General features: G+C 34.4%; 2 protein-coding genes and 1 long non-coding RNA gene across 4 annotated transcripts; 1 reads left to right on the top strand and 2 right to left on the bottom strand.

Annotated features, from left to right (window-relative positions):
- Positions 1-61: 61 nt before the first annotated feature.
- Positions 62-24364, top strand: LOC139987900 (uncharacterized). Of its 2 annotated transcripts, none has more exons than XM_072004698.1 (9): positions 62-440; positions 14339-14797; positions 14903-16578; positions 17597-18082; positions 19483-19633; positions 19995-20431; positions 21786-22143; positions 22659-22980; positions 23410-24364. In XM_072004698.1, the coding sequence occupies exons 1-9, from the start codon at positions 308-310 to the stop codon at positions 23657-23659; spliced, it is 4272 nt and encodes a 1423-aa protein (XP_071860799.1). In that variant the 5' UTR covers positions 62-307; the 3' UTR covers positions 23660-24364. The 2 variants fall into 2 exon arrangements, with proteins under 2 accessions (XP_071860799.1, XP_071860797.1); XM_072004696.1 differs by having other exon boundaries at positions 19456-19633.
- LOC139987903 (uncharacterized) lies at positions 843-13605 on the bottom strand. The gene is made up of 13 exons (XM_072004702.1): positions 12916-13605; positions 12038-12120; positions 11673-11764; positions 11463-11597; positions 10873-11002; positions 8995-9207; positions 4659-4759; positions 4255-4563; positions 3640-3980; positions 2797-2956; positions 2193-2319; positions 1644-1817; positions 843-1427 (listed from the first exon to the last, which is right to left on the bottom strand). Exons 1-13 carry the CDS (start codon positions 13197-13199, stop codon positions 1240-1242), a joined length of 2337 nt encoding a protein of 778 aa, XP_071860803.1. The 5' UTR covers positions 13200-13605; the 3' UTR covers positions 843-1239.
- LOC139987919 (uncharacterized) lies at positions 24146-26879 on the bottom strand. Its single transcript, XR_011799979.1, has 2 exons — positions 26627-26879; positions 24146-26474 (listed from the first exon to the last, which is right to left on the bottom strand). It is a non-coding gene; the product is annotated as an uncharacterized lncRNA (long non-coding RNA).
- Between the last annotated feature and the right edge of the window lie 1061 nt (positions 26880-27940).

Genomic DNA, 27940 nt, shown 5'->3' with positions numbered 1-27940 from the left:
TCTGAAGATAGCTGTTGGGGAAAATAACGCATGCGCATTGCGCATGTACGTTTCAGTAGCGAGCAGTAGTAACATGGAGTATATCTCTCTGAGCCACGTTTGAGTCTTTAAAACACAGATCTTTTAGCTCATATGTTACCTCTACTATACACATGTATACACATATGTATCTAGACTATACATAAACGTGGCGATATAGGTTAAATGTTTATAGTCTATGGTGAACTGACAGTGTTTTGCAATTCGTAGTTTAGTAATCTTTTGATGGCAGTGTTTCGAGTTGCATGGTGCCAACGTCACTGCAAACATGAGTGGTAAATCACGTAAAGTGAAAAATCCATTATTATCAGCTGCTGGTGAAGGCTTTCCGTTTGAAAATTACACCGAAAATGCATTTTTGATGCCAGTTACGCCTGCTACACCTGCGGTACTCCGCGATGGTGAGTCTGTTAATGAAACACCTGGGTGGGGCTCTCACAGATTCATATTTTCCTAATCTTGACATGTGATAAAATGTATGAATGACATTTATCACAGAACTAATCATCATTATGTACATTTTCTTGTTTTTTTGTTTCATTTATTTTCACACAGTTGCAGGTATCATTCGCATCTCGGCAAACATCTGTGCATGCATAATGTTTGTTACAAGCTGAATGTCAGTTTATTTCTTACTAGCTTAGAAATTGTTTTCCAACCTAGATACTTTATTTATTGTACTCAATGCTTGTACGTATGTTGCAAAATAAGTATAACTGTTTATTGAATTCTAATGATTTTGAAATTTATATCAGCTTTTATTGTATGTATTTGTATGTAATTGTAAAATAAACCAGTTTACCCTTCCTTTTCTTTAATTGTGCAATACAATGCAATTCTATTATAACGTAAAGTTTGTAATAGATTTTGTATATTAAGTTTTCCACTGTTCCTTTCGTTGAAATTTGTTTAATTTACAATTACATTAAGTTGTAATTTATACTTTTACCATTAAAATTATAATGCTATAAATTTAAATTGAATTTGATTGTTCCTCAGATATTAAATAAAATCATTGTGTTTGTATATAGAAATAAGATAATGTCAACATTTATTAACAACTTATGTACATTATTGTAGATATAATTAACAGAAATGTATTTTAAATCTAATGTTAGTTTGTAATATTAACTTATATAATAACAAGAATGAATGCAAGCTACATCATATTGCGATATATATTTTAGTACTGATACAGAATTAGAAAGTAGTCCTTTCTGACTGCGTAGGTGGTCTTGATCCATATCGTTGTGTATAAGGCAAGTCGTGACTTTTCCTTTTTCGAATGCAATATATGATTAAGACAGTGATCGCAATAATGAATAACAAAGCCATCAATACTCCTACTGTAATAGCTGCTATCTCAGCTTCTGATAAGTTGTTCCATGCTGAAAAAATTGGTTGTATTTGTTTTATTATGAAAGATACAAATTCTTCATTTCTCCAGAACTATATTATCATGTTTCTTAGAAAGTAATACAAATACAGAAATATGTTTCTAATATGGGTGCTATAGAGTGTTGCATATTTTATTCAAAGTTCATATTTATTTATGAAATAAGAAGTTATATCAATAAATGTAATAGCAATGATGCAATAATTACCTGTGACATCTATCGTTATAGTGCTGTAATTATCTAATAAATCTATTGCCGTAATTTTAACTGTCTTATCACAACACGTAGCAGAATAATAGAATGTTACAGGGCTTCTTGTGCCACTAATAAATTCCGTACGTGGGTAAACATTGTTCAGTGACGATATCACACTTTTCAAACCTGTATAATATATTATATAATATATATTAATGTATAATATATATTTAACATTTTTTCTTTGTAAAATTCAAAAAATTCAGTATAAATAAGATAATTTTTGTTCTGAATACCAGTAAATTTGTACTTCATAAATTAATTTTGTGATTATTTTTGTGATTAATCATGTGAATTTTTTGTAAACCAAAACTTTTAGAATATTAACACGGAAAATTATTAATAACACTGAATAGAAAAAAGCTATTTAGAAACTTTAAAATTAACTTAGTGCGAGTAGAGCAGCAAGTATAATTTATTGCTAATTTCGTTTGTAATGGAAAAGAAGGAAAAAATATCGTTCTTTCTCAGATAAAGCATTGTGTGAAATTCAATTAATACCTGAGTCGTAATCTTGAATTGTAATGTCGACGCTCCAACGGGATTTATAGCATTGATTTTTTACCAATTTTCCAGCGCAGTTATTATTGAAAGAATATTCAGTAGTTGGCTTTACATCATCGGTTAACTAGATATTGTGACGTAACGTAATAAAATTTATAATGACATGTTATCATCAGATTATTGTACTAATAGAAAACGTTATTTGATCAAAATTTATGTTATCGATAATAGCAGAGGTATTAATATTTTCATTCGTAAACTCTTCATCAAAAACATTTTATAAATGTAGTTATATATATAGAAATACATTTTATAATGTTAATAGTTAAAATTAAAATTATTTAGCATTATTTTATGAAATCTTATTAAACCATAAAGAATATTTTAAGTTGTTACATAATCTGTATTTTTATACAATATACATTTGCAAATATATTTGCACGACTTTTATTAATGATTTAATAAGCGTGTTCATCACAAAATTTGAAACATTCAAGATTTTGTATGCTTTAATAAATTACCAAATGAAAATTTTAACTTTTAAGGATTTATTCGGTATTATAATTAATCATTTTTGTGATTATCTTTTTCCAATGATTACCTTTGAAAGTGATCCTTTTACGTATAGATATACAGATTTTTCCTTTATTTCTGTACCCAAGATAAATAACGTGACAGTATTAGCTGTATCCGGTGCAACATTATCAGGTACAATCAAATCTACCGCTACGTTGCTCATCTGTCCGGGATATATCCATGTGCTAAAATATAAATAATTAGTAAATAATGAATAGGTTGTCATATCGCGTAACGAAAATCGACATGGTGCTAATAACTGGGATGGTATTAAAATTATTCAACAACCAAGCAAAAGTTTTCTTCATTTATACAGTAATGATATTCACTTAAGTTATTGCATTTTTTCACTAACATCTATGAGTCTATTTGAAATGCATAAGAAAATGTATACAATCTTTCGAAGTTGTTTCTATATAGTTAATATTATATGATATTCTTATATAATAATTTAAAAATTTTTATTTAACTTTTGTTATTATCTCATATGATCTAATTATATAATTGATCATACGATGATATTAATTAATGTTATGATTCGAAATGAAATTCATTTTTCATGACCAAGCGTGAACAGATCAATGAGATTGACGTATGAAGAAAGGATCATACGTATGGATGACGTGTAATTGATAATTACGCATGTATATAAAATAAAACGTTCATTATTGGGATATTAGCAGAAGACAACCTTATTCATTGCATGTCATTAACTTATAAAAGTTAAATAAAAGAAATAGATTAGTCTGGACTTATCATACAACAATGGTTAAAAAATAAAATAAAGGGGAGACAGATAACTTAAAATATAATTAATCGTTAAAGGCTATCATGGGTGAAATTCGAGTATAAACATAATATAACTTACTAGGCTGGTTGAATGTTGTACAATCTGAAAGGAGTGCTCTTTACTCTGAATACATATCTGACAGGCAAAATACAACTGTTCATCACATCAAATACTATTCTGTGTATCGTTCCTGGTGTAACAAGCAGATTGCTATTTCTGTTTACCTCTATAAGCATTGTTTTCTCCTCGATAATATTTTCATTAGCATAGTTTGCCAATTCCTCGGATAGTTCATGATTATCTCGAGTTTCTATCATCCTCATAGATGTATCAACGTTTTTTTGTATTGGTGTTCTGATATCAACGTCGAGGTTATCGATTACTCCAATAGAAGATTTTTTATGAGACTTATCCCATTCCTGAATTAATGACGTGTTATGTTTTACCATGTAAAAGTAAGAATTGCAAGTGAAATAAAATAAAATAAATTTCTTTCTGCTGACAATATGAGGGAAGTAATTATGTGTCGCTGATTCTTTTGTTTTATTTTGAATATTGTTCATTTACGATTAGTGAATGTAAATTTGACACCTCACTGAATCGTTTCTAAACTACGTAATTACCTCGTTATATCACAATTGGGAATAATATTACTTATTTACTTATTATTAATGAGAACTTTATTTTCTTTACCTCTATTGGAATCATTTTTTCAACAAATTTCTCATTCGAAGAATTCGAAGTAACAGTTAAATTTTTATTAGTATCTACGATAGTAACATACTCATATAAATTAAGCAACATGCTTTCAGTAGTAGGAGTAATCATCGACAAATTGTATTCTGTTGAAATTTCTCTCCTTATTTCCTCATTTTCATCTCGATCTTGAATAACATATTTTAGTGATCTTTCTTGTGCTATTTTTCTATTTCCCACTAATTTGTAACTACTTGTAGCATCCAAATTTTGTTGTTCAACTACAGTTATATCAGAATTAATCGGCTGGGAAAATGTATTACAGGTTAGTGATGTTTCAATACAATTTCTAGTTTCAAATATATTCACAGAATGATAGTGACATATTTGGTATACGTTACCATTATTTTATCATTAAATGTCTCTTTTTCATCTCGTGATATATCTGCTTCATTTTTAATGTTTGAACGATCATATCTATTCGCTTCATTGTTGATGTTTCCTGTAATAAAGTGACTTTGATTTTATTATAGGGTGGTATGAAAGAATTTGAATATGTTTCTCAGTAGGAATTTATATTGGAATCTGAGTTAACAAACAGATACGAATTTCATCTATTTAGAAGATCGAAACGGAAATATGTGTTTACATTTTCAGTAGTTCTCTTTCGTAATAATGTATGCATTTAAAAAAAGTTTAAGTATTTTGAAAAAGTCAAGATCTAATATTTAATATTATAACTAACATCTGTGTAATACTTGTTGCAAATAATTTTGAATTGTTTGCTTTCTGTCTAATTTTAAAAGATGATATACTTCTCCTTAGATTACATTAACTTGCTCAAGGTAAATGTACAGATTAAAATTTGTGTATGATTATTATGATTTAATTGTTTTCAATGAGATATTAAATGCCTATAGTTGAGTTCTGTGTAATTTTCGCAATCTAAAGGAAAACAAACGATATTACGAGCGTGTGTGTATTTATCACATTTGTTCGAAAACGCTGCATCTTTGATACATTAATTACAATATCTATAACATTATCTCCTAGCTAAATAGCAATGAACTAACGTATGTAAATTCTGCAGCTGATATCAATATTTTCTTCAAATTATTGTCGTCGATATCTTTTACCATTGAGAAACTTAAATAAACATATGTGTGCATTAACGTAATATGTATTGATTAGAATTGTTCGAGAGATAATAAAATTCGTTAGAAAAACATTTTTCAATTGTGTAATATCGTACACAATATTTGAATATTACAAACTTGAACATTTCATTTCAAATTCGTAACATTCAAAGTCAAATCTTATCTTTAAACTTATTTCCTTTTAACTTGTATATAATTACATACCTCAAGTTGAAAAATTATACAAGCTAAGAGCTCCTCTCGAAACTTATGACAAATTCTTCGGACAATTTTGTCAAGATAATAGTCAGTATGTATTTAAAAACTTGAAAAATTGTTACTAATACAAGTAACTAGAAACTAATACAAGTTTCCAGTTTAATTATCATCACTAAAAATAAGTATTACTTTAATTCTTGCAGCTATATGTGTAATGTCTGAATCACGGCGTGAGCGACAATTGCTTTTAGCAAATCATGTTCTCGTAATAATTCGAACTTACGACTTACGGTTTGTTTCTGTAGAAGCTATGAATTGAAACTTAGCATTATTTCAATTTATAGCTCCTATCTCACTAGTTATTTCGAACGTACATTTACGAGAATTCATATTTTTTGTGGGATCAACTTAAAAAATAGAATCTCAATAGAGACTTGTTCCATCTTTTAAGCATTATAACGGATACCATACATTGTACTTATATTTTGTATATTCGACATTATATAATACATTCTTCCTATTATGTATTTACACCTTTCAGTTCTTCATACATGCATAATCATTCGCAGTCTAATAATCATATTTCCATATGAAATAGTTTTTTCAATACAACATTTTTTCCTTTTGAAAGAGGCTGAACCAGAGATAAAAAAAGACCAGGTGTCGTGCAATAAGATTTAAAACCACCAACACATTCATCGTTAGACTGAATAAGACGACGATACACCAAACACGAACGTGTTGATAGTTTTGATATATCAAGCGAGCACGTAACGCGTACGAAATCAGAAACAAAGCACATAGTCAAGGTACAACCGATTTGGTAATAATAGAACAGCACATTTGCAAATGGGTTAATTACGAATGCAGCACAGAAATCGTGTTTTGTGTATTCCCACACGTGTACTTAATTTTTTCGTTGTATCTGTTCGATTTCGATAATTTATAAAGAGGAATCAAAAATTGGCGAATCTTGATCTTCTCTTCCTGCATCTCGCGTGCGTCAGCTAAACGCACGAGCTGGCTGATCAAAGGGCAGCTCGCCGTCGCGTATTGCACAACTTTTCGTGTATCTCTGAGCCAGAAAGCAACGTTTCGGTTGGCAGTTGTCAGATGTGCGGCGCGTTGTTAGCAAGTCTCTTCAACGCGTTACGACGTGGTGGCAAATACGAACGCGACGGCGTTTGCCGACAGTTCGCGATATAAATTTACGTTAGTTAGACTATCGGGACCGATCTGTCGGATGTATCTGGTTTTTTGGAATCTTTTAAATTTCAAACGATCGCCACGCTTTCATTATTGTCGATTGATCGTCGTTTCATAAGGTTGCCTAGGTAAGCTCTCGATATCTTGGTAATTGGGAATTTTAATTCTTTACACTCGGAATGCCGGTTATTCTGGTACGACTTTTTCTGTGTCGTAAAAATGGATCTCGTAAACTTAGCCATTTCACGCAATTATTAGGCACGAGCTTTGTATTTAGGAATATTTTCTTTTCCATTCAGAGGTATTGTCACGTAATTGATTCAGGTAAATGTCGAAGGCGTTGCATTTAGAAAGAGTTAAAAAATCAAATTTGGAAGTGATAAGAACTCGATCAGCGAATATCTTAATTCTTTTATTATTAAAGTGGAACATTTTAATTTATTCTTTTAATTAGAGTTTCTGGTTTGAAATTCTTTCGCAACCACTTTTTCGAGTAATCGCCCGAACAATTGTTTCGAAACGTGTCACACTTTATAAATTATGAATATGTAAATAAAGTAGTCGTACATTTTTTCATATGAATTTGGTATTTAATTACCGTGGTAATTAAGAAAAATGTTAAAATGCTTCTCAAGTGCAAGGGGTTCATTAAAACCGGATTGTTGTACCACAACGATAAGACAATAACCTAGTTGAATCATCGTCAGGGAACACCTCGATGGTATTCGAACGTAACAAGTGCACTTGTAACAAGTGTTCTAGCCGCAAGTTACACAACAATGATTTTAGTATAACATCCTTGACAGTGATAGTAATTATATCAATGATTATATCTACTTAGTATCGCTTTTTTTGTTTGCTTTTATACGATGCTATATATATATATCGATACTGAATATGCGATCATCTTTACATAGACGGCTGGAGATTTGCAGACACGTGTTAAATACACGAATTATTTTATTGTATTAGTATCGATGTTTTCCATATGTTGAGATAATTTCAAAAGTAATGCGTAATTTGTATTCAGCTTTCTAAATTTAAATATTACTATTTTTATTTGTTTTATTTAAGGTCGCGCCAACCATTTTTTTTAATGGCCATTTAAATTTAATATCTGTTTAAAAGATATGTTTTTATGCACCGAGCGTTTCTGGTTGTTTGGGTATATTCGTAACGATACTTTCTCAATAAAAATTTTCCATTTATGGGCACGATATCGTTGCATGCTTATCTGCGGGTAGAGAGATTTGAATATAGTAAGCATTTTGGAGTATCATGGAAATAGATTTTTCACCCAACTGTTTATACAACATCGTATCAGTGTTGTTATATGTATTAGATCATACGCTTATATCATACTTCAATTATTTTACTCCTTTTTAATTGTGACATTGAAGAAAGAGGGATATTCGTTAACGATTTAATTCTAAATATATAAATATTTTGCAAATATGCTTTTTAGATGGCATTTCGTCACATATCGTTTAATTATATATTGAAACAAAGATTTCGCGTGAATTACATGATTTTGTGCAAACAAATGTTTAAATCTCATTTTATATTTAAATCTCTAATACATATTTACATTACCATGGCTTCGTAATTAACAATTAATTTAAAATCATACGTGTGGTGTTGCTATTAATTCCGAAATTCTTATCGTATCGTATTATCTGCAATTTAATGTACGCTACTGTTTCCGCGATATTATATAACCTTCGAAATCTAAGTTCCTTTCACTCGCATGTAACAATTTCCTTTCTTATTATTTTCTTTATTGAATCGCACATCAATCACAAGTATGAAGTTCTCCTTTGCTTTCCCTCAACTGTGCTTTATTTTGCTGCATTTGCTGTCTAATGCTTGCTATGTATAAAAAGACTATGAACTTTTTAAATTTAATAAACGCACCGACCATATTTCCTAACTAAATATTATTCAAATATTATTTTCTTTAAAACGACGCCATAAACAGGAAAAATATTGTACCTAAATTTACACATAGCAAATTTTCTCGGTCGATTTTCTCGACAATAGAGCCTCAAAGGAAACAAAGTCTATTCTATATCTTCAGCCTATTTTTTCACGTAGAATCATCCCTTCTCGATTATACCAACGAAAATCAAAGGGGCACACTGTATTCAGATAATTCAAACTAAAAATTCTCACTCACCGTTCGATCGCAGATCCGGTGAAAACAGTTTGTCCACGTCGTTCTCTTCGTCCACTAGACCCTGCACGACGAAGCGATATTTTGAATCTTCTACCCCTACAAGTTTCATGCGCCACTCTCCAGGTGGCGCATTTCGCGTGTCAATTCTCACTCCGTTCGGACCTCCCTTATGCGTCCAAGATATCGCCGTTACGTCCCTCGACGCTGTTGCGTCTGTTAATTAGAATATACAAAGTACGTGCACATAGCGGTCTGTTTCGCGAGTATTTCTCATCTTTGGCTGTATTCGCGAGAAAGACGTTTCTCGAGTATGCGAGTAATATTTCGGGGATGATTTCGAGCGATCTAACAGCTTGACGAGAAATCGACGATGAACACGCGCGGAATAACAGTCGCTGGATTCGTGTGGCGATAGTATCATGATTATACGTACGAAACGAAGAGAATCGTTCGCTGTAACGTAACGAATGCGGCCGGAATTCTCCGAGACGGCGATGCGGTCGATACGATGAACGGTAGGCTGGTTGAAAGTGTTCGTGAACGAGGAAAAGCCAAGGGGAAAAAAACAGTGGTGTTTCGTTCGGTTGAAAATCACTCGTTAAGGTGGTCTATAGGCGATAACGTACATAGGTGACTACATAGGATCGATCGTTTTACTCGCAGAAGTGTTTTAGGGTTAGCGTAAATGGCTTGGCAGTGTTCGTGAGTTAATTCCAAACGTAAATAGAATTTTGTACGAATATCGGGGATAGGTTTATCGTGGAAGAAAAACCAAGGCAGAAGCTTCGTTTGATCTGAGATCATTTCTCGGGAGGACGTCTAAGTGACTACGTGGATAGATCGATCGTCTTATTTGCAGAAAATTCGTGTTATTTTTGCAGTGTGCGGAGCAGCGTTTTAGGGTGAACGTATGTGGCTCGTCAGTGTTGCGGGTTAATTCTTAATTTATGGAAATTCGTACGAATATCGTTAGTTTTATTGTGGAAGAAACACCAAAGATATTGGAAGAAAAACGGTGGCATTTCGTTTGATTTGAAACTATCCCTTTCAAGGGAATTCTAGGTGAGTAGGTGAATCGGTCGTTTCACTTACGAAAGATTTGTCAGCGTTAAAAGTTGCACGGTGTTTGCGAGTTAATGGTGCATAGAGGTGCGTGGAAATTTGTGCGATATTGATTAGGTTTATCGTGTTTGTAACAGTATTGAGAATTCGATATGAAGCTAGTGAAGAAAAGAAAAAAGGGATATCACAATCTAAGATTAGTAATTTGAAGGAAAAATAGTTCGTGTTTGTGGTCTTCGTTAATACGTTAACACAGTGATGGATATTTTTTGAACATAGATCTATAGCGATATAAATCGTTATCTTGCTGTAAACAGAAATGTAGATGATGTAAAATGACAATTTGTTGTGTACCTACTGTACCTACGCTAAGACGACCGATGTCATTTTTAGTATAAATATGTTGTTCATCAGTTACACTTTTGTCGATACGACTTTGATAAGTACTTTTTATTAATTCCTACAGCTTTCCTCATTTACATAAAACGAACGTGGTAAATGAAATCTTACGTTTCGCGTGTAATAAATATGTGTACAGCATAAATAACACGACACATAGAACATGGACATGAAAATTGCCGAGTGCTATTAATTCACCTGCTGGCCTATGTACTAAGGATCGAAGATTATTTTTAGTTTACAATGCATAACTAAATTGGCCGTGTAGATTAAAACACGTGGCTCGAGCTGCTATTGCGTCGACGTAAACGGATTTACGTTAGATGAATTGGTTAATTTGCTGCTAATTCGATTTATCGAATTGGTGTTGACCTGCTACTTCTCTAAAATTTAATCAAACGTTCAAGACAAACTCACCCATGGGTATTTGAAGCAATGCGTTCGAAACGTTTCCATCGATGTCTACGATGATTCGATGAATTGTACTGTTCACTAGGAAATTCATTTGCGTCTGTCCGTTCAAATTATATTTTTCCGCTATTTTTATCTGTCAAAAAATATTTAAGAAACATTTGTTATATTATTAAATATATTTAAATATATGTAACTGTATATTCTGTTCAGACATTGACAGTAATAAATATATAAAAAAAAATGTTCATTAAATTATTTGATAATTTAAAATGAAATAAAAATTCATATAACTGTAACATTTTGCCAAGGCAACAGTATTTGTATAATACCACTAATTAATGTCCGTGCTATAGAATATTCCTTTTCTTGTTATTACGGAGAATTAGATATATAGATGTAGTTATTCTGTTGTTTATTTAATTAATTTTAAGACATAACCCGAGATCTATAAAATATTCATGTGATTCGGATATTGTGTACGAAGGATTAGTTCTAATTTTCCTTGTTCAAAATACGCCTGGTCTGAATTTCACGTTTCTCCCGTAACATATACATTTCGTGAATAAATTTAAAGTAATAGAAATAATAATTACGCCAACAGGATCGATAAACCTGCTCCTATCGTTTTTATTTCTCTCGCTATTTTCCACGTTTGGTTGGAACACTCTGTCTGCGTAATTCGAGGCAGTTCCTGTTTCAGTGATGTTACAATTTAGGTCAAGGTAAATCTAAAAGCATAAAGAAGACGATGAGTGCTATTTAAACGGCAACGCTACTATTGTAGAAATTTTGTCGAACCTTACCTGACAGTTTTTCACGATGTTATTCGAATTTCGTGTATCCGTCGATTCTGTTTTTAATAGCAATTGCGAATGATCTTTTGGTCGAGGTTGATCTAAAATATTTCAGCATGCAAATTACTTTCTCATAGGTTTGTTCCCTATTTACTCAATTTTATTGAAACTTAGTTGAAACTACGTCGAAAGTAGACAACTAAGCAGATTAGTTTGCTATACAATTAATTACTAATTACATGGAAACTATGATAATATGAATGTTAATAGATGGGGGTTAGGTTAAAGATTAAATGCATAAAGTGTGATCGTTTTACAGTTTTCACATGTTGTTTTGAAATTATAATTACTGTTTGCATGTTAATGTTTCTTACCTAACATGTTTATGTTGTCAGTCCAGAAGACATTGATATATTGTTTATTGACTCCGTTCTTGTTGTATCTATCAATGCAGTACCTTTGTGATAAATTGAAATTTTATTTTATTATTTACTATCTTAAATATATAATAAACAATGTTATTTAAAATTTAATATTGTACATATTAATATCTTACAAGTGCACCGTAATCATCGAGTGCACGTAACGTACGATTTAAGATCCAAGTTCCACGTATTTTATAAAAAATGTGCTTCAAATTTTTTGAAATTGCCTTTAGAAATATGTTAATATACCAAGCAAGTTTAAAGTCACTTTTACCGATATGCGAGTTTACATTATTTCGCAACAATGTTCGTTTTCGAAGCAAACATAAAATTCATTAAACATACGCAAATTTTTGTGGTTCACTGCATTAGATATTTACTCAATAGTTATTCAGTAGGTTCTTGGACAAGCTACGAATTATCAGCTATTTGTCATTAAGATAAGTCGAATATTTCAGTACAAGTTGGTTGCATCATCACTAAAACAGTTATACGAATGATTTTTGTGAAATTTTGCTACATTCGCTCTTCATTCTATATCCCATTCATAATTATGTTTATGAAGAGTTTACAAAGAGATTACTTTGAATACTTAAGTCTTCTCTCGAAGATATGAAAAATATTAAAGATTTCACTGTTCAAGGAAATATAGAAAATATACAAATGCAAGAAAATTGATGTCTAGATTTAGAAATACTCATCAAAAGCCTTATGAGTATCAAAGAATTCATTCATCACGTCCCAATTAATGATCCTTTGATCCTCGATGATTCCACGCAAGAAAATTCCAAAGATCAATTCTTAACAGATCCTCGTGATCACCTCACCTGGAACACGCGTCCGTGGAGGAAACTAAAATTCCATCATCACCGGTATTTTCTAATTGTTTAAAAACTTCCTTATCCATTGAACGCTGTATCGAAAGAATCCAATGAGGTGTCTGTGGAGCTTTCGAATTTAACGATTGTCTGAAAAGCGTCCAGTTTTTTCTCGAATCTCCATCGATACTTCCAATAGGGTTCACAATCGACGTATCGTCGAAAACTATCGCGCATTTGATACACACCAAGTAACAAACAAACAAGAACCAGAAACACGTTAACGCTGACATGATATCGTTCGATGTTTCGGGAACACTGTGGTCGAAAAACTCGTCGTAAAAATGAGGCAGTTACTTATAAAGTTGCGGGCGTAGCCGTTTACAAAAGGGTAAGGTGTCTTGTCAATTAAGTGGACGATAACGTGGTCGCAAAGTAAATCTAGGTGTAAACGCGGCATATTGCACAATCACAGGTGTTTGATGTGAACGCGTGTACAGGATGTGAGATCGGCTATAGAAATCGGTAATATGAGATCCGACAGGATGTCAGCACAATCGTACGTATAGGAAAAGACACAGGCAATTATCTTTGTCATCGGGATTTACGTTCATTGTATCCTGTCCAATATTGACAGTTTGTGAATAATCCAGCCGAGGTATCAGCTTATTGAGGGATTCACGGTTAATATAGCAAAGAATGAGATTGTGAATGGCTTTAGAACTGTAACAGGTTATGATTGCCGAGCTACGTCGTTTCTACGTCATGTAAATAGAGGATTTTCAGGAACTTGGGTAATTTATATAGCGTTGCGTCAGATTTTAAGCATCGAGATTAAGCACGCAGGTTTTGCTTCGTAAGAAGACAGATTTAAACTTGAGATTTTATTAAAGATTAAAGATAGAGCAGGGTTGCCTGAGATGTTTGTTATTCTGTATTAGCGCGAGGAATTTAGAGCGATGAAAAATTAAAAATTATGCGTTCCTTGAAAAAGCGAGATAATAGATTTGTATTATTTGTATTTGTTGTGATTAAAAGATTGATATAGCTTGTATAATTTTTGTGGAATAATTATACTCGAGATATTATTGTTTTACATAAATAAGGAATTCATTTGTTCATTTATTCATACGTTAGATTTTATTAAATTTACAAAGCTATCGTTAGGGAATGGTTTTCATGATTTACACGTATAATTCTGTCTAATAAGATAATATTAGATTCGTTGCTTTCTAACATGTATGTGAATAATTTGTTTTACATGAAATCCAAACGTATTTTAAATAAGAATTATAGAAAAATATAATCCTATTCGTATCATTATTAATCTTATTATTATTTATTTTAGAAAAGAAACACTTCCGAAGAAAATTACTTCTATATCATAAAACTGTTTTATATATTCTAAAATATCGTCAAATTTTGTTTTCAGGTGCTGAACTGAACAACTTCGTAGGTCAGGAGCCGGCGAGTTCACAGAATTCAACAACATCGGCAACTGCAGCCGATGCGGATAGTGAATTCACGCCAATACCCTTGCATCCTGAAGAAAGCAAGAATCCACCGAGTCAGCCAACGAAACAAGGCTACCTCACCTCTATTCTTTCCTCCTTGCCGAATTTATCATTGTCATCGATTACCGGCGACAATTTGACATCTCAGGCGAATCAAGGAGTCGAGAAAGAAACCGGTGTACAGAATACAAATCCTTATGTGCCTTCGCATGATCGTAACTCGTTGACGGATACGTCACCTCCTGTAGTCGCCAATTTTCACGATCCTCGACGCACGAATTTTGCAGGATCCGTCGAGGTTAATTCTGGAATTAGCGGAAATTTGTCAACCCCGCAACAACCGACGGTGCCACCTACGCTTCCTTCGTCAACGAATGGTAAATTTGTTAAATTTCTTAGAAAGTTACGAATGTTAGCGGTATCCAGGTAATTGGTTTAAATAAATAATACATAATATAATAATCCTTTTTCTTCCGTTTCAGGGCCTATTTCATATCGGCTTGGTAGTCAAAGACGTCTTAAATACGCACTGCCGCCCGATTTAACATCAAACGCGTCCAAACAATATTCCGCCCCGGTAACTCAGCCGTTAGCCATATCGAATATCGCAACACCTAATATATTCAATCCAAACGAATCTATCGCGCCAGTTCCAAGTTACCAACCCGTTGAAACGTCGATATCCACCAATTCACCGTCGTTACAACGTTCGACGCCGGAGTATCTGTCACAGGCCAACTCTTTGCAAGAGTCTTTTAGGTCCAGTCCAGTGACAGCAACAGTTCCTTACAGCTCTACCGGCACTTCGCGAAGTGTGACGCCTCAAAATCAAAATTCGGGTTCCGAAACTGTTCCTGTCGTCGACAGACCAAACGTTCCTCTGTCGTCTGCCCGGACAATTCCTCTGCAAGTTCCGGAACCGATTACTCCACAGAATACTCCGGCCAACGTTTCTTACTACGCGTTTGACGCATACGCTGGTCAACGAGATTTCCCTTCGAAGACGGTCAACTTAGAGAAAGAACCGGTGGTAGCGAAGAGTCAAACAGACTCGCCTTTGCCAGTTTTGAAGGACAGTACTGTGAAACCAAGCGCGGAAGCCAAACCTTCTGTAACCTTTGCGCCAGTGTCTGCGGTTCAAGTTTCGAAGAAGTTGGAACACTTGCTTGCCGAACGAAAGGAAGATTCGCCGGATCTACCCACCGATACGTCAACGAAAGTCGAGGAAAGTGCAAAACAGTGTGAAATCGCTGAGAGTTTCGACAATGTAAATTTAACTAGTACTGAAGACAAGTACGATTTACCGAAATCTGACGCGTTAAGCAATGCGTTTGTAAGACAAGAGGCTTCAGAGGCGATACAGCCAACGATACCTTCTCAGGAAGTGCAGACAGACCTCGAAAAGTTCGATGCACCGCAGAGTCATGGTGTTCCATCGAACGTGCAACCGCCACAACAATATTATCAACCCCAGTCTTTCGTATCGAGTGGCGACTTCTTTGTGGGAAAGCCGCCAGACCAGAGGTTGAGTTCTTCTGCTGCGGTTGCTTCAGTCGTCAGCACATTTCCCGCTCCCTCGAACAATTTCGCACAATCTGCGAGCTCGTTCTTCGCTACGCCGAAGGAGGATACCAGCTCGTTTTCTACTTTCCAGTACAAAGAACATAGCACGAATGCTCCCGTAGATGTACTTTATTCGGGAAACGATTTGCAACAAGTGTCGTTTAGTAACTCGATCGATTCCAGTTTCGCTAGTCCTTCGATACCCGCAGCTCAGTCGCTGTGGGACGGTAATCAAATTTCTCAGACTGTGATTGCAACATGTAACGCTTCTGCTCAACAACCGCAACAGCCTTTGTTCTACAATCCCGCACAATTTCAAGAATTACCGCAATACCCACCTGCAAGTCACTTGTACGCGCCACCAGTGCAAAATATAACAACGAACCACGCTCATCACCATTTCAATAATTTCGCTGGACCAACGCAAACGTACGATATAACGAGTGGAATTGGCATTGAATTTCCTACTACGTCTCCTCTGACGGCAACCGTACCCGAACCCACAGGTTCGGCTACGCTGAATCCAGTTCAGATGTCAGTTAACCCGTTGGGTGGACGCGAGAACACTGACGGTGTTTCTAATATTCAGAACTTGGTGAGACACGCAATCATATTTATATGATATAATTTGTATTTTATAATAATTCCATGAAATTATTTCCATCACTATACTACTATCTTTCTATGCATTTAATGAATGCCTACATTACACAGAAACATACAAAATATCCACAATAGAGTACTGTTTGTAATTTCTGATAGATAAAACAAATCCCTACTTAAGTTTTAGCTGTTCATATTAAGATATAGATTCACAAGACTATCCATAATTGTAACGTCGGCCGACTTTCTACCTCGGCATCCAGGTATCCGCACAGCTTTATTACCTACCCTTAATAGTCTTAAGGACTGATCATAAATCTCAAGGACCTTTTAGCTAAAGTCCTTCATACCGAACAAAGATCCTTTTACTAAAAGTTTACGGTTTTCTAAGGTATATGATTTACTACGAGAAAACACGGGAAAATTAATTTTTCTCACGTACGATGTTTCCTACTACCAACTCCCTATTGAGGGCGACTCAGACCGTTCCTAATCCACCAACAGTCTTAATAGCCAATCAGAAACAATGTCTGCTGCCCCCACTTTCTTAACGAAAAAAGTTATTAACAAATTCGATGGTCCCGTGCGCTAGACATAGCCATCACTAGCTTTCCTCCGACACGTATCGTCACTTATTCTTCATCGTCAGAATAGTAAACATCTGTGTAATCGGTCTCTACCCTGAAATCAATCATTCACATAACTTGTACATACGCAACAACGGAACTATGGTTTCTTTCAAGGTTGTTGGAATAAACATTATTTTACACGTGTTAATTATCGTAATAGAAATAAGGGGATCGATCAGTTCGTAACGTATCTAATCGTAAGGGGAATTTACGACTCCCGTTCGACGTGCTTTCTCGCGATCGCGTCTCTCCGCGAATGGTCGATTAAACAATAACCATTATCTAACTCCTAAGAATAACATATTCTTTTAATCCATGATTGTTCTGTTAAGAGAATATTTTTTATTTATTCCGTATTCTATATTTTGTGATTAATGTTAGGTTGGTGGCTCTATGGATAAACGCACGCAGTACAGAAGAGTGTATCACCATTGGTTTTATCGCAAGAAAGTGGAACACAAAGTGCTATGGCTTCCGTTCACCATGCAAGACAGCTTGCGTTTAGAAGAGGTTCACAACTCTAGTGAAATTACTCCTGAAACGACAGTTGCTACTGACGGAGGTCGTTACGACGTGGACATTTTACGTCGTCAGAGATCCCCCGTTTATTGGAATGGAGAATCGACGGAAGTGAGACGATGTTCTTGGTTCTTCAAAGGACCAACCGAGTCAAGATACGTTCCTTACGACGAAAGCATTGCTGCCAAACTCGAGGAAGAGTATAAACAAGCATGTCTGTCGAACAGTTGGAACCGAAGGATCGACTTGAACAGCGGAGAACACATCATCTTTCACAGTGCCACAGTTCAGGCCCATTATTTGACAGCTGCATCACCGGAATTGGCAGCTTCGTGGGGAAATAGCGCGGTAAATTATACATATTATTGTATCTTTTTGTTGTTGTGCTGTTTTTTTATTTAAACGGACTATTTTCTTTTTTTTATTAGTATTCTGTTGTATCAACGTTCTATTAGTGTGTTATGGAATGTATAGTATATGGAAAAATTAAACTGAAATCGAATATATTAACGCATTACAGTCTGTCGTTTGGTGTAGAAAAGTTAATTTTGAAAAGTAGATTCAAATTTAAAAGCACGCAAAAAATTAACATTTATTTGATATCAGAAAGGGGTACCATAAAAAAGTATTACTTTTTAAAAAGTCTTCGGAATTAATAAATTTTATTCTATATCTTTTTTTTTTTTTTTTTGTTCATACGTATAATAATAATCCCCCATCGATTGTATACTTCTGTCTAATTGGAGATGAGGAAAATTCATGTATACGTCACAAGTTGTTCAAAGTCGATTTTCCCAAAAACGATGTCTCTAACGCAATTTTGTTATTATTGATCTTCCTTTGTCCGTTTGTATCATGAATTGTGAGGCACCTTGTATCAGATAATTATTTTGTATGTATTAATGTATATGCTAATTCTGTTTATTTTATACTGTTGTCTCATATATTTATATTTTGGGTACGAGGATTATTTGTATTATTTGATATTTTAGTAGTATTATTTGATCTTTTAGTGAACTAAATGTACAAATATGTGTACATGAATTCCAATGTGTCTTAAGTAGTATGCATAATTAAAAACTTGTTCCTTAATAATATGAATTTTCAATGTGCTTTAACATTTATATTCTGTTTTGATTTAACTATTGTGTTTAATCTTTTTACTGTGTGTGTATGATCAGGATATTTTATAGTAAACACTTTAAATAGATGCTTATTTTTTGAATGCTACACCTTTCAGTTTATGCTAAATTTGACATTTAAGTATTTTGCCAAATATTTTCCAAGTATTATTACGTTACATTTTAATATAAAATTCAAATTTCAAATAAATTAAAAGAAAAGATACATCTTAAATGAAGTTACATTTTATGGAAAGTATAGTTTGTGGTCAAACAAAAAAGAAATGACTTTACTTTGCAGGCTCTATAAATTAAGCATAACGCATAACTGGACGAAGAGCACTTAATAAATTGCATACTTGATGAATTAAATATATTTTAGGCTCTTTGAACTAAATCTTTGTTGCTGGAAGAGTTCGCTCTAATTTCATCAGCATAGTAAACAATTTATAAAATAATCGTTGATTTTCTAGCTATTGTTCAGCGCAATACAAATTGCTGTCTTTGCAGGCATGTCACGCATTCACTTTTATTCTGATTTTTTCTTTTTTATTACGCACGAATTATTCTGTTGGAAAAGTTGAATCGCAATTTGTACAGGGCTCAGAGGACAGTGCATATTTACAGGGTGCTGGTAGTAGGCCTAAGGTGATAAAAAGAGGCCTTGACGAGTTCCACATCGAAGATGGCGAGCCTGAGAAAGTGGATCATCTTCTGTTCATCGTTCATGGCATTGGAAGCGTTTGTGACTTGAAATTCCGAACCGTGGAAGAAGTTGGTACGATCAGGATTATTTTTAGAAATTTTCAGTATTCCTTTAAATATAAACTTGTACTATCTCTAAAAATTCCATTTTCTTAGTAAGAAAATTCTGAACGACATGATAGATAAAAAGTAATATTGTGTTAAATTCTTAAATGTATGAAAAATAATTTTATACTTTTGCATGGTAAAGAAGTCTGGTACTTAAGTTTCTGACGCGATTTACTCGATTTGCCATTTTGTTTTATTTTTTTTCTAAAAAGCTTCTCGAATAATAAATAATAGAAATACATTGTAATAACTATTTGTATTGGTAATAAGTTCAATGTAATAACAATTTAATGGTGCTATTAATAACTCGTGTTATGGATTTACAGTCGACGAATTTCGAAGTATTTCGCTGCAGTTAGTCCAGTCACATTATCGAACCGCCAGTGAACAGAGAACCGTGAATAGGATAGAAGTTTTACCAATTTCGTGGCACACGACGCTTCATTCCGAGGATACTGGAATCGATAAAAAATTAGAAGCGATCACTTTGGAGAGTATACCGAAATTACGACATTTCACCAATGACACGTTGCTCGACATACTTTTCTATACTAGTCCCGTATATTGTCAAACCATCACAGAGACGGTTGGAAATGAAATAAACAGACTAGCCGCTCTTTTCAAAAAACGTAACCCGAATTTCGATGGTGGAATATATCTGGGCGGCCATTCTTTAGGTAGTTTAATTTTATTTGATCTCCTGTGCCATCAGAAACCGTCGGATGATACACCGTGTGATGACAGCGAAACTAACGAAGAGCAAGTAAGTAAATCATGTTTATCTACTCGATTTTGAAAGGGGGGACATAGAAAAGAGAATTTAGAAAAACGATCGAGCAAGTCTTTGGTTAAAGAATGCGTGAAGAAACCTTTCTATTTATTATCATTTTTATATTTCGAGAGATTATTAATTTCAGAAAAATCTTGTTAAAGTTACCGATGAAAACCAATTTTCATGCGACGCATCCAGTCAGAATTAATTTTTCTAAATTCTTGCAACTTGATTTATTATATTGCATTACACTTTCATATAAACTGATAAGTTCTGAAAATCTTACGGATCATTTAACAATTAGAATAGTACAGAATATTTCTTTCTTCAAAAGTTTTTGGAAATAAATAGTGATATTTAAACTGTGAACTCAGTGTCAAAATCGTTCAAACAAACGCGTCTCAGCGCGAATACGGTCGAACAATATGTTCTTTCTTCCAGTCGCGGGGAGACGCGGTCGCGTTGTAGTACAACGTTGTGTACAACGGCAGTCGTAAATTCCCGCTACGATTGCACGGATCGACACCACGATCAGGGCGATCCCCTTATTTCTTTTGGGAGAATAGGGGTGATTGGTTTTGAATATAACTGGACTCCACAGTTATATAATATATGTACATTTATTTACACTGGATTACAATAATTATGACGTGAACCGAAATTGTTTGAATTCGTCGTGTCGGAAAGCACCGTGATGGACCCGAAGGTTGATCGATTTGATAGATAGAGCACCGAGAACTTGACTGACTGAGTTATGTTAGAACTTGACTGACTGAGTTATGTTAGAACTTGACTGCCCGAGGGATATTAGAACAGTGATAGACCCGTCTCGTACTATCTAGGAAGAAAGCTCGATGTGGGTGTATCCTTGCTGAACTAAAAACGCGGATTCACACTTTTCGGTAAAAAAGTGAGGGTAACGATCCGCGATGCCCATTGCTTCTAGCCAATGTTAAGAAACAAAATACAAGGAGAAAGTCTCCTGCATATGTGATGCCCTTGTTGCTGGGGAAAAACCAGCTATTTCGCTGGGCACATCTGCCTTCTCCGTAATCAGTAAGAGCGTGCAAGAAATCGAAGGACAGTTTAATGGACCACCCATAAACCGAATATATTTGTGTGAATAGAATTGAGTAACTAACAGATGTGGTTTATGGTGGTTCCTTGGGTCTATTGTGTGACGATGAGCAGGCCTCGGCGGCCTGACCGTGAGGGACGTCGCACGGACCATCTCGCGCGACGTAACACAATAATTATTAAAAAGTTAATCATAAACTTAGTATTATTGCTCGAACTATTAATTTACTTTTAGTTTATAACGACAGTTTAAATTTGTTTGTTTCAGAATCAAGAAAATATCGATCCCTCTCAATTATCCGTAGCGAAACGACGTCTCAGTAAAAAGATAAGCTACGTAGTAGGTTCTGCCGGAACGGGTCAGCCTTACATACACTATACACAGTTACATTTTCACCCACGTGCCTTTTTCGCTCTCGGTAGTCCAATTGGTATGTTCGTGACAGTTCGTGGCATTGATATGCTCGGGGAAGACTTTGTATTACCAACGTGCCCCGCCTTTTTCAACATATTTCACCCGTTCGACCCAGTAGCTTATAGAGTCGAAGCACTCATTAATCCAGATGCTCCTAAGTATCGACCAATGTTGATTCCCCACCATAAGGGACGTAAGAGAATGCATTTAGGTGAGTGTTGATTTGAGACCTACAGTGATATACAAAATCTATTTCGGATCAATTAAACAATTTTTAGATATTTTAAAGCATTCTAACTAGCAACATATTATTTGTGATAAGGTTTTATTTACTTTTCGTGTCTTTATATGCAATAAAATTCATTCCAACATTCTTTTAAGTATCTCTACATTTGTTTGCATAAAAAATTTAGTGTGTCTGTAAATTAATATAAAGTTGATTTATAGTTATGCAGTTTCAAATTGTAATTTAAAGTTAGTACAGAGATTAGTGCAAATTTACTAATACAAAACGAAACAGAATTCTTTATAATATTTTGTAAGAATTTCTTTTGAAGCATTTTCGCCTCTATTCATTGCAAAATATGTCACGGAAGTTCTAACGTGATAAACAATTTATAAATTATATAATATAAATTGAATATAGTGATAGATATTCGACCGGAGAGAAAATTAGAGAAATAAAAAATACGTCAAAAATGTTGCCATAATTTGTGTATCTTGTAGAATTAAAGGAAACAATGGCGCGGGTCGGCGCGGATCTGAAGCAGAGGCTACTGGATTCCGTAAGAAGTACATGGAATTCTGTCTATCAGTTGGCGGTGTTTCACAAATCAGATAATAACACACTGGAGCGTGAAATAGATAAAGTTATGGAAGAACAGTTGCAACAAACAGTTTCGGATCAACAAACTAACGACGATATCGGTGTTGAGCTTAAAGTGGGCAACCTAAATGGTGGGCGAAGAATAGATTACGTCCTTCAAGAAGCTCCGTTCGAGTACATTAACGAGTACATTTTTGCATTGACAAGTCACGTCTGTTACTGGTTAGTAAAATTTTTCAAATCGTATTAGAAGTTATTGAAAAATCTTCATTGAAAGCTTCATGTAAAGCTTCGTATATGTAAATAGCAAATTAATTATTACTTAGATTAGTGGACAAAGTTCTTGAGTTTTACAAGATAAATATTTTTTTATCGTTTATCTTTATTATTTATAATAAAGAGCTTAAAATAGTATGCGCTAATATTTTCATATGTTAATTTATATCTTTATGAACACGTCTAATTAGGCAGAGATTTGCTTGACTCTCCAAATATTATAACGGCTACTGTACTTTTTGTGCAACGCTATTGTGTGTATTCTATATGTTTTGCACCTTTAAATTTCCCATGGATGCAAACGTACTCGCACTCTTCCAATGAGAATTGTAGGAAATTCTTAATTAACTCGAAACGTTATATATTTTTGTCTAGGGAGTCTGAGGATACCATGCTGATGATTTTAAAGGAAATATATGGCTCCGTTGGCATTCAGACAGACGCACAACTTCCACAGCAAACGTTGTGCGTAGAACGGCTGTCCCCATCGCCATCCTTGTCGTCGTCCTCTAAATGTGACGGGATACCGCCTATGCCACGTGTCATTGGAATGAATCCTACTACACCTATATCTGAAAAACCTGTTAGCCCACCGCCTAAAAGCGGATTTGTTAAAAAGTCATGATTAAAATAGAATTGTTAAGTTTCCTGGAAACATTCCTGGAAACGAAAGGCAGAGCGATGTTCAAAATCATTCAATCGCTACCGATCAGATTGATGCGGGCATTGTACCTGACGCTAACGCTAGTTATAAATTTTACGATTACTGAAAATCAAATTTTCCTGTTTACTACAAGGGGATGTTATCAAATCTGCGCTATAGCGTCGTAAAATATTGTCCAAGTGGATTGTTCCTCCGTGTGTTCTCAAATACTCCCTTTAGATTCGTCGACCTAATGTGACAACGTTCAAGTATCAAACGATTAACTAAAAGCATCGTACATTAAGAAGCGATTTAAATGAATTATAATATTCTAAATTCTAGGTGAACCGTGAAAATTATGCATATAGGATTGAAGCGTCGGTCTTAAATTGATATACACGGTACGTTGTCGCACTCTAAAGATATTGTAATATTCATTGAAGGAATTTGAAGGATACTAACATAGGACAAGCGAACGCAAGTGAGAGATTTGTAATACAAAAAAAAAAAAAAATGGTTATATATAATGTAAGGATTAATCACATATTGTTTATTGTAAATATATGATTTATAAATGAATACAAGTTAAATAGATTATGAAGTTTTTCAAAATGTGCTTGCATTATGAGAATTTAACTCTACATTCTCATTAATGCAAGGATTTTAATAAAATATCATATTCTTCTACTTGTTAGATTTATTATCGTCTCGCACCTTGCCCCTCTATACGTTTTTATTTCTTGTATGGTATGGCCACTTTTTCGCAATCTTTGTATTCGTTGTCAAGTTTCATAGTTTCATTTATTTAACATGTGCAACAAGAAACGATTTTGTTTGTACGTCTTATTTCGAAAAGATTTTTCACTTTTCATGTACGTTCCATTCACAATTCTATAAATACAAGCTTCTGTTAAAAATGAAAGAAATATTTACATCAAGCTTTATACTAATGCATAACGAAAAAAAAAAAAAAAAAATCAAACGAGCCAATAAAATACATTGAAACGTTAAAAAACGGGACTAAATAGTTTTATATTCTTGTTAGATTAATATCAAGAACAAGCTGTTGGAATTAACATGAAGAATAGTTTCGAATCGAAAAATACTGCTTTACGTGTCACGTCAGTAACTTCCAATTATCTCGTCATACTTGCTAACATCTCGTATGCCAATTCAACAATTCTCTACGTATTTCACTCTTTTAGTGTATTTGTATTCGTCATCAGGATCAGGCGCGTCCTTGTCGTTCATTTTCGTCTTGCAGAAAAATTCCCTCATAGAATTGTTAATCTCCGGTCAGGTCTTGTCCTTTGGAACGTTGCTACACGTCCCGCAGGATCATCGAATGGTGTTAGCTTATCGTGCGAGCAGTTTTTAGTTAGTTGACGTAAAAAAAAAGAGTGGTTCGGCACATGCACGGGTATCACGAAACGCTAATTAATTGCGATGCAAGCCCACAGGGTCTGCGGGCGCTGCTTTGCATTTTGCGTGCAGGCCCTCGTAAAACTACATGGCTGTCAGCCCGGGCGAATTTCAAGATGATTTATCGTCTTGGCAAAACTAAGTTTTTCGCGATACTTCGCGGAGGTTCTGAAAGGCGCGGGCAGTGCCTTTATACATGCAACTATACTCGGTGCTGTTGGTTTACGCGGCTCGACGTCGTTGATCGACTTGTGTTTTATGTTCCTTCCGTCCAACTCTGGCCACTGCTTCAACATGTTCCCTCTTCTCGCCTCTCAAACGTCGTTCACTGAGTTTCCCCGTTGGCTTTCACGCGAAATGCTTCTACGTCGTTGAACTATTATATTATCGGTATTTATGCAGGATAATGACCACCTTTGGCGCTAACTTTGGTAGCACGGAAACTTATCACGTTGTAAATATACGTATGTATTTGAATGCGATGAAGTCGTGTAGATTGCACGTCGAATACAATTTTATGCGAGTCACGGTATTTCTATTATTTCGTGCGATCAATTCGACTGAAAAATGGAAAAAGGAAGAACCGGTGACCATAAAATTAAACGAGATTAAGTTTCTTTTCTACCAGTCAGTGCCTTGTTATATTCAGCATTTGAAAGCTCGCACGAGATCATTGATTCAACGTTATAAGAGATTATAAGGGACAACATGTAATTCTGAACTGATTACCTTGTTCTTTTGTGTTACATTATATTTTATGCTATACATACGTGCAATTTTTGAATGCAACATTTTGATTAATTACACTCGTTCGCTTAATAATTTGAACCAACAATATGTCCTAATATATACGTGATACAAGTACGTATAATGTGTACTATTGTTTTATTTGTATTTTAAACAATCCATTTATAAACGTAACGCGTTATTTAAATAACGTGAAATCCGTTATTCGTGAAAATACGGAAAAGAGTGTTATGACGAACGATTATCATATTAGCTTCCTCGCATATCGAAATGATCAAATTCAACATTATCTTTCGTTCGTGTGCGCTTGTTTACGATCATGTTACACCGTAAAATTGTAATGCGCTACCGAATGCAACATTTCGCTTCACTACACAAAAGCAATCGCATCAGAGGAGAGACGTTTATGTCCAGCTGTTGTAGCAGAAAGTAAAGTAGAGGGTAAGATTTTACAACGAGCCTCGGCGAGAGTGATTTATATTTTGAAAAAGCTGCATGACGTTTACGATATCTAGTCGCAAATTATTTATAGCGGCTGCTTGTGCCGAGAGAAGCTCGCGATCCGTATCTTTCTCTTTTGTTAGAAGATCCTCAGTGATCGCAAAAACGACAAAATTCACCTCTGTCGCTTGAAACACGAGTTAAAAATAAAAATTAAGCGTTCGAAGTAAAAATATACCTTGAACTTTTCCGAATTATCTATTGTCTATCCAATTATCCAATGATTACTGGTTGAAAGTAAATTTTGACTTTGAAATTGAATTTATCGCAGATATTTACGGTTAGTTCGAAGTTCATTTCACTTTCGCAGTTCCGACGAGATTATTAAAAGGGGAAAAGTGCGGGTAAAATGAGTGCAACTTCGTATCTAATGCCAATGACATTCACCGCTGTTCTAGTCTAACTGCGATTATTCTAGGACAGCGACAGAGAAATTAATAGCACAAATTTAGTGTTTAGATTTCAGATTTCAAACTTTCACGATGATGAGATGTCACGATATTTTTGGTTCTCTGATTTTTCGCAAAGTGCTAGTGCATAATGCAAATGCAAAGTGCAAGTGCAACAGCTACACGAACGCTACCGAGGAGCAATGCATATTTAGTTTCGGTTCACTTTAATCCAAAAAGAACGTTTACCTTTCTGAAAACCATGCTACTTCTGCTTCCACTTCTTGGGAATTCGACGACAACGCATGGACGTTAATAATTCTTGACGTAATTTTGAAAGTTTGGATTTTTGCCTGTTTCCATTTTGACTCTCTCGGCGGGTCAGACTACACAGCTTTCTGGCACGAATCCATTTGTCGCTCTTTTCTGGAATCATAAACCGCTCCCCGCTTTTCTTTATCAACATTTGGCGATCAAATTCGAGTTTCCAATTAATCTTCGACTTTTGGCCAGTGCGCGCATTTATGACCGCCTTAACGTGGACCAACATTTGCTAAAATAACGTGCTGACACTGATAACAGACTCTCGAAATTGTTCGTATTCTCTTATTTTCCAATTTATTTTCATGTTTTTCAACATGTTTTACGTTTGGTTATTTCTGCAACGATGAATATTTTTATCAATATCTGAACCAAAATAAATGCTCATCTTTTATCAGTTTTATTTAATAACAGATATTGTATCAGCCAGACACGTTTGTATTGGCCTGTATTACGTTTCTAGATGTATAATCGTAAAATAATTTTGTTTTGCAAATTTAGCAATATTTTTAATATTTATCCTCATACGTTACTTTCAACGTTATTCTTATATTTATTATTATTTATTTTTGTTCTTCCATTGGTTTGCATTGATAAAGGAATAATGGGATAAATAAAGCCATGAAATAAATAATTATCTTTCGGTTATTTAATATGTGTTTGCTTACATCTTTCGTTTCGTTTCGAAAATATGTTCGTTCAGAAAATATCTGTTCCTGTGGAATTTTTGCGGAAAGGGATGTTACTCTTCTTTAAAGGAACTTCTTTGAAAAGTGTTCTCATGGAGCAAATATTTTAAAATCTGTGTAATAAAAGTTTCATGAAAACAAGTCATCTTAGAATGTATATTAGAAAAGATTCCATAGGATAAATAAAAATACCA

This window comes from Bombus fervidus, chromosome 6, assembly GCF_041682495.2.
Source record: "Bombus fervidus isolate BK054 chromosome 6, iyBomFerv1, whole genome shotgun sequence".
NCBI lineage: Eukaryota > Metazoa > Arthropoda > Insecta > Hymenoptera > Apidae > Bombus > Bombus fervidus.
Note: the sequence above shows the minus strand (reverse complement) of the source record. Positions and strands in the feature narration are given on the sequence as shown.